The sequence below is a fragment of the Macaca mulatta genome, chromosome 10 (genome assembly GCF_049350105.2).
Source record: "Macaca mulatta isolate MMU2019108-1 chromosome 10, T2T-MMU8v2.0, whole genome shotgun sequence".
NCBI classification, from domain to species: domain Eukaryota; kingdom Metazoa; phylum Chordata; class Mammalia; order Primates; family Cercopithecidae; genus Macaca; species Macaca mulatta.
Genome location: NC_133415.1, coordinates 63787689 through 63800664, shown reverse-complemented (window position 1 = coordinate 63800664; position 12976 = coordinate 63787689). Strand labels below are relative to the sequence as shown.

General features: G+C 41.8%; 1 protein-coding gene across 2 annotated transcripts in view; it reads left to right on the top strand.

The window, feature by feature from the left end:
* Positions 1-12976, top strand: part of CFAP61 (cilia and flagella associated protein 61) — a 290588-nt gene that overhangs the window by 172239 nt on the left and 105373 nt on the right. For both annotated transcript variants that reach the window (NM_001193937.3, XM_028827214.2), the window contains 1 exon segment: positions 8799-8897. In NM_001193937.3, the coding sequence (NP_001180866.1) occupies positions 8799-8897 (99 nt within the window).

Sequence of the window (12976 nt, the reverse complement as noted above, 5' to 3'; positions counted from 1 at the left end):
TAAGTAAATTTGCATGTCTAGACCCCCATGGAAGCCTGCATTGACTTTCAAAGGCGGGAAGTGACTGGGGAGCTGGAGTGTCCTCTATGTGGAGGACGCCCTCTTCCCTGAGGACTGAGCCGGAGGTGTTTCCAACCTGCAGCTGCATCTGACTCCTGGTGAGACACTCCCTGGAGTCTGCAGAACATCCTCCTAAGAGATTCATGTCTCTCAGATATTTAATGGGATCATACACTTCCTTCATAGAAACTTACATTAAACTCCACCCTCCTTTCTTGAGACTCCCAAACGCTCAGGAGCCTCTCAGTTTTCTCCTCCTTGAACAGAGCCTCTCAAAGTGCCATCCCTGGCCCGCCAGCATGGACAAAACTTGGGAACTGTTGGAAATGCAGATTTTCAGGCCCCACCCAGACCTCCTGCATCAGAAACTCTGGGAATCAGGCCCAGCAATGTGTGTCTTCACGAGACCTGCAGGGACTCACTCAGTCAATGCCACTAGGCCAATAGGCCAATGTGGTCTTTGCCCTTCCTGCCCCATCCTCCCATCCCCGCTTTTTTCATGGGCAGCCTCACTCCCAAAAAAGCAAAAGGCATCGTACACCTTCAGCTGCTCACCCTCTCCCACTTCGTCAGCTCTGCATCCGCCAGTCACTTACTTTCCTCCCTGCGGAGGGAGGATTAGGGCCGTAACACCCATGCATTTGAATTCTTTTATCTTGGCACACATAAAATGACGTACAAGAGGACTGAAGGAATAAGGACATGTCAAACTGCCCCCGACTTATAGCATTTGATGTTGGGTAGAAATTTGGAAGGGAAGCCCAGAAAGAGCCCTGCCTGGAAACACAGGCATGAGGGCCCTCCAGTAGAGGTGACCGGTGGTCCTCGTTGCTGGGGAGTGGGAGGACCGTGAGCCTCTGTGTGAGACCCAGAGCAGGCAAAGCCATCTATGGAGCAGGTGGCTTGTGGAGACCAGGTTTCTCGCTAAGTGTACTTCTCTGAAGATAATGCCTTTCAAACAGATAATCCAACACTACCAGTATAGTAAGACATGGGGGCCTGAAAAAAAAGGTTCGAATTCTCCTTTTTATTTTAAGACCTTGTGGTGGAGGAAAATGTTGTGAATCACCTTGAGATTTTAGGGTTAATATTAAGTAACTGTTTCTATAAGCAACAGATTGCAAAAGTTCCAGGCTCTACAATTCTGCACATCACAGCCACTTGGATAGGGATGGGGAAGGTTGTACAAATATAGTTTCCTGGGACCCTGTTCCTGGCCTGAGGTGGGTTTCAGGAATATGTACAATATTTTTAATAGAATCCCCAGGTAATTCCGACATGCAGGTGGGTTTAGGAGCCATTTATGTAGACATTTGCTCAAAATTGGCAGTCTCATCTATAAGGAAACCTATTTCCCCCGTAATTGCTCATTGTAACTAACTTGTATTTATGGGTTTGTTTTCCAAACCACATTTTCTAATTCCTAGCAAATCATATAACTTCTAAGTCACATCATTACTTTAGGGCTTGCAGGGCCTAATTTTTAAGTTATTATTAGCATTATATAGTTGAACCCACATTCATAGTATTAGCATGCTAAACTGGACCTAGCAGAAAGCATTTCGCGAAGTCTCATGCTTAAACTGTCACCATTAAGAAGGAAGGCCCAAGAAGAAACCTGCCCATATGGTATTAATAAAGCCTTGCTAATAGCCAGCCTTTGCCCAAAACATAAAGCTCTTCTTCATCCTCCCCCACCAGAAGTGATTCCACTCGAGTTTGAATTCCCATAACGCTCCATGATTCCATCCTTAAGGAACAAATTGATTTGTGTTTTGTATTTTGCCATCTCTCATGTGCAAGGGCTTTCTGGCTTGTCTTTGATAGCTGCCATCTTGGTATTTGCATCTGGTATGTGCTCAGTATATATAAACCTATGCTTAAAATGTAAATGTATAATGGTTTTACTTCATAGACATAGATAAAAACATCATTAATCATTTCCCCTAGATTATAAAGGAAAACTCAATTTCATTTTAATCTGTTTTGCCAGAACTCCCAAATTTTATTCTTATCTTTTCAATTGGCATTTTCATTTTTTCAGTAAGGATTTCTGTGTTTCTTTTGTGATACATAAGTGTTTTATCTGAGATCCTGAACGTCTGCCTAGCCCCTTATCCTGGCCACTACGCCTCTCCCCTGCCAGGTCCCTGAGGACTCCAGAGAGCACCCAGGGCCCTCCAGGCAGACACTTCTACCTTAGTGTCGGGTCCAGTGTTGAGTCAGACCCAGACTCAGGGTACCTTACGAGACTTATTCCTTGCCCCATTTCTCCACGTCCCATCCTGATTCCTACAGGAGCTCCAGGACCAGGGAGCTCTGACCCACCACCCAAGGTGGAGCCGGGCAAGATGGCACTCAAGAGAAGAGAGAAGTAGGGTCAGGGAGAGAGGTGTTAAGTTCTGTCTTACCCCACGAACTGCCCACTCCCTTCTGGATGTGCTCAGAATCCTCCATCCCATGCCTCCTCTATGGATCTCTCTCTTCGGTCTCCCCCTGGAGGTCAGAGTGTGTCATGACCGACAACTTTGTGGCCATGGATGCAGCTGCCGTTTAATTTTTACTAACAACAAAAATGAATTGAGTACTATTAACACACTCAAACATACACCCCATAACTCCTTAATATCATCTGATACCAGTCCGTGTTCAGTTTTCCCAGTGGTCTTAAAATTGTTCTTTTACAGTTAGTTGGTTTGGATAAGGATGCAAACCAGGTCCAAATATTGCATTTGGTTAATGTGCCCCTGAAATCCTTTTAAATACTTAACAATCTCCTGCATCTTTCCCGTTTTCTTAAATTTATTTTATTGTTAGGTTCTTGCATGTTAGAGAATTTATGATGAAATAATACAATGTGTGGCGTTTACTTCAACCACAACAAACAGTGTTGGTGAGTATTTTAAAAGCAGCACAATGTTAGTAATTGCTAAGCTTCTTTCACCTCGTGTATATTTAAAATCCTCCAAAATAAAAAGTTTTTTAAAAGTAAAAAAATTAAATTAATGGCTCAGGACCTTGACCAAAAGTCTCTTATGATTTACACAGAAAAAAATATTGCTAAAGAAAGTTAAATTATTTCAGGGAAAAACTGGTAGATTCTCTTAATCTGCTGTGTACTTACAATAAATATTTTGTGAGGATTTGTTTTGCCTCTAATATTGGAAGTTCACAGAGCTCCCAACTTTTAAACTCCATCTATAGTATTTTATGGCATGTGTTGTTGTTAAGACTGAATTAAATCTGAGTTATTTTTTAACTAGTAGAATATGTAGATAGGTGACATATCTATCACAAGCTAGGATTTATTTTCATTTGGCAAATATTTTTGTCACGTTTTGAACCATTCAGAAAGCAGAGGTTTTAGTAAATTAAATTGAAACATTTAGATCGATGTGGGGTAATAATTTTTTCTCTACATTATCTATTTGTTCAAATAACAGCATTAATTAAAGCAGTTAATTAAATCACTTGCTTTGGTTGCCTTTGCTATGCCTGCACCCTGCAGACGCACACAGACAAAATCAGCTAGAAAATAACTAGCGATCGCCTAGCGGGCTGACATGTATCTACTGCCCAGAAGGGTAAGCACCATGAAAAGTTTTATGTTTCTTTTATCATGTTCACAATAAATTGGCAATGTGACCCTCTTTATTTGAAGGATAAGGATGTTTAGACCTAATTTTGTAGCTGTCCTCCTGAAGCATGGAATGAAACACAATACCTTTTACTTATTTCCCTGGATACCCTAATCCCTCCCTGCTTTACAAGTATCTTTGAGCTGTTCCTCCCTTTGTATCCACAGCAACGTGAAATCCCCACTGGAATTATTTGCTGTGAAAATGCAGGTGCCCTTGTTTAATGTTTCATTGGCTTGAGCACTTAACTTGGAACTTTTTTTTTTTTTTTTCATGATATGGTGACCTTTGATTTTGGAGCTGAAGGCTCACAGTGATGTTAGATATTGTTTATATACATTAAGCCAACACCATTAGATCTGAGTTTATCTGTGGTTCTGCTGTTCCTGCCATTTCATCAAATGCATGCCCAAACCCAAGCTGTACTCCGTGACCCACTGTTCTATTTGAAGGAACTTTTTGAATATTCATAGGCGATCAAATTCAAAATCAGTTTATTAGAATTATGTATTATAAACGTCATGATTTTAGACCAATACTCTTACATAGTTACAAATTTAAAAAATTAAATATTTAGACATTGCTAAATCGGATTATAGAGAGAACCATCACAGCAAAAATATGAGGTTGGAGAAAGAAATGAAAATGCTGGTGATATTTTCATATGAAGTCATGAAAGGGCAGGGAACCTTCCCTGAATAGCAAGGAGGCTGATGTTACAAAGAAGGTTGGGGAAGTTTGGTTAGGCCCAACCGGAAGGATGTTTATGCCACGCTAGGGAATTTGGATTGAACAGTTTGGTAATCAAAACACTTACCATTTATTGAAAATGCACTATGTAGCAGGCAATATTTTAAGCATTTTACAGACAATGATTCATTTAATCTTCACAGAACCCCTAAGAAGCATTAGGTTCTAGAGCCACAGAGAGGTCAAATAACTTGCCAAGGTAAAAAACCTAGAAGTGCTAGAGCTGGGAGTCACGCTGAGGCAGTCCGATTTCTGAGACCGGGATCTTAACGAGTCTGTTCTGCAGCTACCTTGGTAAAATCCTTACCAAGAACAAAGGTAGGGATTTTAAAGCCAGAAACCGTTGAGATTTTATTTAATTTAAAAAGAGGTTTCCAGTAGCTGTGTGGAAGATGGGCAGAAGAGAGAGACTCATGCCAGAGAGACAAACCCTCTAGACAAAATGGTGAACTAAGGCAGTGTGTTATAGGAGGGGCGGGTTGCAGGGGCGTTCGAGAGATGCGGACAAGGTCAAAGTGATTGGACACGGTGGCCAATGTGGGTAGTGGGAAGGAGCCTGAGACTGGCTTCAAAATTCCTAGCTCGAGAGGTGGTTAGTTGGCCGAAGCTTTGACGGAGATAGAGGAGGAGTGGGATGAGGTGACCAAGAGCTTTGTTTGGGCATATACTAAATTTGAGATCCCCCTGGAGCATGCCAGTTAGGGCCGATAGGCATTTAGAAATTAGATTTAGAGCTTAGAAGAATCACTGTAGTATAGTACATTGTAGTAAATGTGTAAGAGGAAGTCCTGGTGGTGGATAACATCATCCACAGAAATAGGCATGAAGCTTGGGAAACTTGGTTAGGGAGAAATGGACAAAGGAGGAGGAGCTGGTAAAAAAGCAGTCATGAAAGGGAGCCTCAATTTAGACCTAATTTCGTCCCAGACAGGAGGTTCTGTGGTGACAGCTCCTGGGGGAGGCCTCCTGCATGGTCCCAGCCCTCACTATTTCCTCCACCCCTGCTCCTTTAGGCCCAGGATCAGTGATGGCACCCACTGCTGCTACACAGCAGTAACCCTGCATACACAGCTGCCTTCATTCAGTAACACCTTGTGGAGTTCGCCATTTTTTTTTTTTTTTTTTTTTTTGGCCTGGATCCTGATTAATAAGGATCTTCTCGTATCCCCACCTCATTCTTCCTCCATGAGTCAACGAAAATAGAGACCTCTAGTTGCCTCCCAGTATTCATTCTGCACTTGGTGACAAAACCCTGGGAACTGTGGTTCTTGGAAACATCACTGTGTTTTCTTCGAAAAACTACATTTTCCAGACTCCCTGCTGCTCCCTGGCCATGTCACTGAGTTCTGGCTAGGTAAGCAGAAACGTGAGACTTTCAGGAAGGCTCCTTAATAGGCAGCCCTCTATGCCAAGTTCTCCTTCCTCTGCCTGTAATGTGGCTGTGATGGCTGGAGCTCCAGGAGCCACCTTGAACCCGAGGTGACCCTGAAAATGGAAACCACACATGGAGAAGCAGAGAAGCAGGTCATGGGCCCAGCTGACTCCGTGGATCTGTCCTATCAGCACGAGGCTGGTGATGTCCAGGTGTCTTAAGTATAGTTTTAAGAGAAATTTGCTCTCAGAGGGATTGAGAGAGAGAGAAGAGGAACTTGAAGAGGAGACAGGGTTAACGGGGAAACACGTCTCTTCTGACTCAGGGGAATGGAAGAATGCTCTAAATATGGTAAGAAGGAAACATAAAAATGCCTGGTGACCAGTCTTCATTTTCTTTATGACATAGGGGATGTGCTCACCTGAGGATGAGGAAGGGGGATAGTAGGGATAATGAGGGGTTACAGTAGAGAACTTGAAGGCTGGAGAAAGGCCCAGAATAGCAACAATGAAGAATGCAAAAAGATTTTAACTTGGGCTAAAGAAAAAGAGTGGAAACCTGTTTTTTAATGTATTAAAATTCAAAAAATGCCTCTATCCCCCCCAAAATTTTTGTACTATATCATGATAGATTAGGTTTTTTTTAAACTACTTTGTTTTTTGGGGGAAATTTTAAATTGTACAACGGCATAATTTAGGATAATGCAGTGTGGTAGTTTGGTAATTTATAAATCATTTGATTCATGTTGTTCAGTAATTCAAATGATTCAAAACCAAAGGGATTGTCTTTGTAGTAAAAGATGTAGCTGGATAATTATTAAGCCTTCTATTTACATAGAGATGTAAAAAAGGCCTATATATAACTATTATTGGTATAACATAAACCACATTTCTATCACATAACACCCAAAGCTGGGATAAATTTTAACAGCATGTGAGTATAAACACTGATTATTATTAGCATTTTCCATTAAATGGTAATAAATCAGAGACAAGTAATCAGTGTGCATTTGTAGACTGTCAGCCATAAGTAGCTGGGTTAATTGTGACCTTTATGTTATTTGAAGATATTCAAATTTTTTATTCTTATTATTAGAGGATAAGATGCGCTCAGTTTTCTTCTTATCAAATAAGAATATTCATTCTTAAATGACACTCATCCTTAGAGACTTTAGAGCAAAACCTCTCATAATATTGAGCTATTTTTAAATGTCAGGTTCAGTTGAGTTTATTGCATTTCTGGCCTGAGCCATCACCAAAAGTCTCCTGCTTTTAGTGCTACTTAACAGATTGTCAGTAAATTGATAGCAGTTCCACATTTGGAACATTTCCAATCTTCTCATGGGAAAGGAGGGCAGGTGTTTCTCTCTGACTTGGTGAAGGCTTCTTTTTTGGCATTTGGTTGATTGAAGGGGAGGTGTGAACTAAGAAGAGATTTTAGAAAAAAAAATCTCATCAGCATGAACCCTATGAAAAGATCAGCTCACCATAAAATTTTACTGACTTTAACTAGGGGGTGGATTTGCAGCAAGAGCATCTTAAATCCTGATGGACAAACATGGAGTGAGCCTTGAGCATGTGAGTTCTTCAGAGGCCTCTACTCAGGTGCACTTTACCTGTAGAACTGGTTAGAGGGAGTACTGTGGGTGCCTGGAGCAGGGCACTGCCTGAGGCCAGCAGGCCTGGCTTTCATAGCTGGCACTGCTTATGAGCTTTGTAACCTTGAACAAATTACTTACCATTTCCAACCTTGATTTTCTTACATATGAAATGTGGATTAGAAAAAGCAGCCTCTCCCCTACCCCCAGCATAAATTGTGTAGAAGATTAATCTCTATGTGAATGCCTATGAATGTGCCTTGGGCTCTGGAAAGCCGGATGCAAATATAAAGCAATTTTGCTCTTAAAAAGGAATCCTCTAGAATTTCCTCCCAGATGACACTTTTTGGTACCCTGATTTGACTAACTGTGTGTATCTGAGTGTAATAAAGCTAATGTCAGCTGATGGGAATTAGATGACCTTTGGATCCCTCTGAACAATTTGAGGTCTACAGGACAGTACAGGCAGAGGTAAGGTGAGAGGATGCTGCCTCCAGACTTACTAGCTATATGGTTATATTAGTCTGTTCTCAACGCTGCTGATAAAGACATACCTGAGACTGGGCCTTTTACAAAAGAAAGAGGTTTAATGGACTTGCAGTTCCACATGGCTGGGGAGGCCTCACGATCATGGTGGAAGGCAAAGAGGAACAAGTCACGTCTTACGTGGGTGGCAGCAGGCAAAGAGAGAGCTTGTGCAAGGAAACTCCCATTTTTAAAACCATCAGATCTCATGAGACTTATTCACTATCATGACAACAGCATGGGAAAGACCTGCTCCCATGATTCAATTACCTCTCACCAGGTCCCTCCCACAACACGTGGGAATTATGATGAGATTTGAGTGGGGACACAGAGTGAAACTATACCAATGGTCTTTGCAAATTACTTGCTTCAGTTCCACCTAAAAAAAACAGGGATAATAGTATTACTGACCTGACTGGATTGCTGTAAGGACTACATGGCGTAATGCGCCATGCAAAACACTTGACTGGAAGCAGTCATCAGGGTTGAGCTGCAATTGTTATGCTTCCAAGCAGTTTATTATTAATAGAAGTAGTCTAAAATTTAAACTTTATACTAAATTTACCTCTCTCCCAATTTGTTTTATTTAGTTTTACTTTGAAAAGCACATTTTAAAAACCTGTCTCATTACTAATGTGTAGCTTTTTGGAAGATTCTACAGTTAGCAGCTCCAGCGCCATCTTCCTTTTTTCCTTGAAATGGTTGGTTCTATTTGAAGGTTCATGCAAAGAATTAGTAGCTCCAAGAACAATTCAACAGTTGGATGACACGAAATATAAAGTTAAATTGAATTATGATAAACGTTTGCTAAGTTGCACTTAACTGCTTATTCTTTTTCATTTTTCTTTTTCTTTAGCTCTCACTTGAAGTTTAATAATCTTACCCTGATTTCAACTCATGGACTCCCAGGAAAAAAACTTCTGGACACTGAACAAAGGAAATTTTTAGCCAGCGAGTATGAATTTTATTTGCTTTTTCATTCTGAGGCCTAAATGTTCTACTCTTTGTGCAGTCTACTTAATGCTAAGTAGTAGATTTCAGATTGGAAAAGGAGAAGTGGTGGGGCTTTTCTCCTGGAGTTCAGGCATCACTTAGGAGATACAAGTACCAGTGTGTTCACAAGCAAGTGGCCAAGACTGGCAGGCCAGGGCCACCAGTTTGTATCTGTGGGAAGACATCTGCCCTGTTCCAAACAATTGGGGTGGAGCCTACGGACCCAGCCAGCCCTGCCTTTGGGCTCTAAGTGACACTATGGGGCAGTGGAGGTTGGTGACTACATTTACATCCGACAGGGCACCTCACTGGGATATGGATCCCACAGCTACCCTGGCCATTTGTACTCAGCAGCTGATCAGGCAGAGAACTTCCATGCCAGTCTGGGTGAGCTTTATCGTCTTCATCCCAATAGAATCACTATTTGACAACATCTGTTCTGGAAAATACCATGTCTTTATCACACAGCTTTCATTCATTTTAATTTCCTGTAGCAAAACATGGGTAGAAGAAATATTAGTTTCTCTGCCTCTAGAAACAAGCTCCTAATTTTTCCAATAAGGAGGAAGGAAATTGTTCCCTCCCAGGGGATTCATTTTAGATTCCATGATGAAGGGACCCTCTTTCCTCTGTGAAAAAGAGTTGTTTTGCCCTCAAACAGTGAGAGAAAAACCACAACTTCCTTGCCAGCAGAACCGGGTTCATTTCCACTTACTAATTTTATCAGACTATAGATTTTTTCTTGAAGGATGTCATTATGGTACAAAAAAGGGCATGGGTTTGAGCCAGGAGGATGTGGATTCAGATCCTGCCTCTGCCACCAAGGACCTGGGCAAGGAATTTCATTTCTCTGAGCTTTGCTTTTTTTTTTTTTTTTTTTTGAGAGAGAGTCTCGCTCTGTCACCCAGGCTGGAGTGCAGTGGCCGGATCTCAGCTCACTGCAAGCTCCGCCTCCCGGGTTTACGCCATTCTCCCGCCTCAGCCTCCCGAGTAGCTGGGACTACAGGCGCCCGCCACCTCGCCCGGCTAGTTTTTTGTATTTTTTTTTTTGTGAGCTTTGCTTTTTTTGATCATGAGCCGTACATGAGAAGCCAAGCTTGCTGGATTTTTTATTAAAATTAACATAACACCAACTTCTGGCCAAGAACACATTCCCTCCATTTCCCTCTTTCTAAATTACATGATTCCCAGGAAATGCTGGTTTTATTGGCAGCTGTCTTAAGAGGAACTTAATTCCATCAGCGTAGTGAAAGTTTCCCTCAATCCCATGTTGGGTGTGTGTCAGGAGGAAACAGCTACTGAGGGGGCTTTCTGCAGGTGTGACACTGCACGGGCAGACTGAGTGGGTGGAAGCCCCTGGTGTCCCTGCTGCTGTCCCTGCCTCCACATTCTCAGCACAGCAGCCAGAGCAAGGCTGCAGAAAGCTGGCTCAGATCACATCGCCTCCTCACAGCCCAGAACGGCACTATCCAATATGGTGGCCACTAGCCGCGTGTATTTAAATTTAAATTATTAAAATTAAATGAGATGAAAAGTCGGTGCCTCAGCTACATTAGCCGCATGTCGCCAGTGGCTACCATATTGGACAGAACAGATAAGAACATTTTCATCATCGCAGAACGTGCTGTGCTGCTCCAGCCTAAACTCTGTCTCCGTCTACTTAATTATCCAGCCTCACCTTTTATCATTTTTGCCCTTTTTCTCCCCATTTGGGCCACACCAGCCTCCTCGATGTTCCTCAGATGCAACAGGCAAGTTCCCACCTTGAGGTCTCTGCTTTTCTCTCTTAAATGTCACCTTTTCTATGGGGTCTATCCTGACCGCCCCATCCATTTGCAGCCAACACCCCAACACACTCCAGTCCCTCATACTCTGCTCTGTTTTTTTCTTGCTACTTAAATCCTCCTAAATATTGTATTATTTGCCTTCCGAAATAATGTTTATATTCAGAATCCATCAACTATAATATAAACTCCACAAGGGCAGAAATTTTTGCCTTTTTATTCATTGATTCATTGATGTATACTCAATACCTGGGACAGTCCTTGGCACACAGCAGATGCCCAATAAATAATGTGGAACAGAGGAAAGTTACCTCCAGAAATACCTGCAAAACTCCTCTCAAGCAAGTGTTAGGGACTAAATAATACAGCCAGAGCCCTTTGCATGGGTAACTGTATGTCATCATATTTCTTAGAAACCACATATTTCAGTAAGATTGAACCATAAATAGGAGATGCCTTTCAAATGGTCCTCATAACCCCGATAAAGGAAATTATCTCTGATCATGGGGTTTCAAACGGAAAGGTGCAAATGACATTCATAAATTTAGTAATTTAAATCCCTGATTACAAATACTAATTTTGAACTTGTTAACCAGTGTTTTAATTTATTATTGTTAGAATTTTTCAACCATTTCTGTCTTCTTTCCCACCCCCCACATCCAGCCTCTTGTGGAGGTGCTAATGGCATGTCTGTGATGGAGCCAAAAGGAAGGCGGTGGGAGAGGAGGAACAGGAAGCACGGGAAATCCACTAATTGGACAATCAGCACTGATTAATTTGAAGTTAATTGTGATAGTCCTTTTTCTAGGAGTGTCACAATTAATCTTTTATGAGAATTTCTAAGGTTCTTTCCAGCTTGGAAGAGTCATGACGCCATGAGGTGCAGGTCTCCACTGACTCATCTGTGGCCCCCAGAGCTTGCTTCTAATTGCACACCTGGAGCTTTGGACTAGGCTTTTGACCATAAGGTTGGGGGCACTATAACCTAGAGCAAGCAGCTACTCATGTATGCGCTTTCCAGAAATTTCCCCATTCTCCATTTTTGCTTTTTTTCCTCCTCCCTATTATCTGTCTTCAGAACTTTCTATGAAGACAATCTTTCACATTAGTTTTGAGTCACGGTCGAGCTCACTTGAGAAACGTGAAGTTTCACCGATGTGCCTTCTTTGGTGCCTTCTCTCTTTTTGAGCGAAGCCTAGTGGAGGTATTTCTCTTACCACCAAGCCATGAGTCAGGCCCTGCTATGTTAGAATATTAAAGCTTATTCATTCTACTTAAAACATAATTTTGGAAAAATATCACTTACAGTCTTCAATATATAGTTTCACTCACCTGGTGACGAAATTAAGGAAGGTCCAGAATGGATAGTAATATCCAGAATGGGTAGCAATCACTTACACAATGATATTTTAAACTAAGAAATGGCCAGGTAATCCCAGCACTTTGGGAGGCCAAGGTGAGAAGATTGCTTGCACCCAAGAGTTGAAGACCAGCCTGGGCAACATAGGAAGAGTCCCATTTCTACAAAAAATTTAAAGTTAGCCAGGCATGGTAGCTTGCACCTATGGTCCCAGCTGCTCAAGAGTCTGAGGTAGGAGGATAGCTTGGGCCCAGGAGGTCAAGGCTACAGTAAGCCATGATTGTACCACTGTGCTTTAGGCTGGGTGACAGAGTGAGATCTTGTCTCAAATAAGTGAATAAAATCATTCAGTGTAGTAACATATTGTAACAGCAATCACCCCACATTCTTCAACACTTCCTTTTGTAAAGGACTTAGTAAAGTTTCCTAAAAATCAGTGGTCCCCAATGCCATTCCCACTGGACAGAGCTTCACATTTTAACTCTCAAATATGCATTCTGACGTGATCAATGCTACTGTCCTACTGTCATTAAAAATATGATTGTCTTCACCTTCCACAAATTTCCCCTGAGAGCCTTTATCTTTGGGCACAGCCTCATAAAACGAATCCCTGTGCACTAACTGTATTTAACTTTTCCTCATCATGGCTGGCTTACAGCAGGGATCTGGAGCAGGTAAGAACAGTCTTTCATGGGTCTCTCACAAATGTGGGAAGCCATGACATTTCCTGTATTCCTATAAAGCTAGCGAAATGGTTTTTACAAGAGAATTTCCTCTCACTATCCATTATTTTCCTGTGATAGGCCAGTCCCTGATTTTCTTTTCTTATTAAGAAGAAATTTTCTTGTTTTTAAGTTGTTTCACAGAGCTCTTTCACAGGTCCTGTAACAAGGTCTA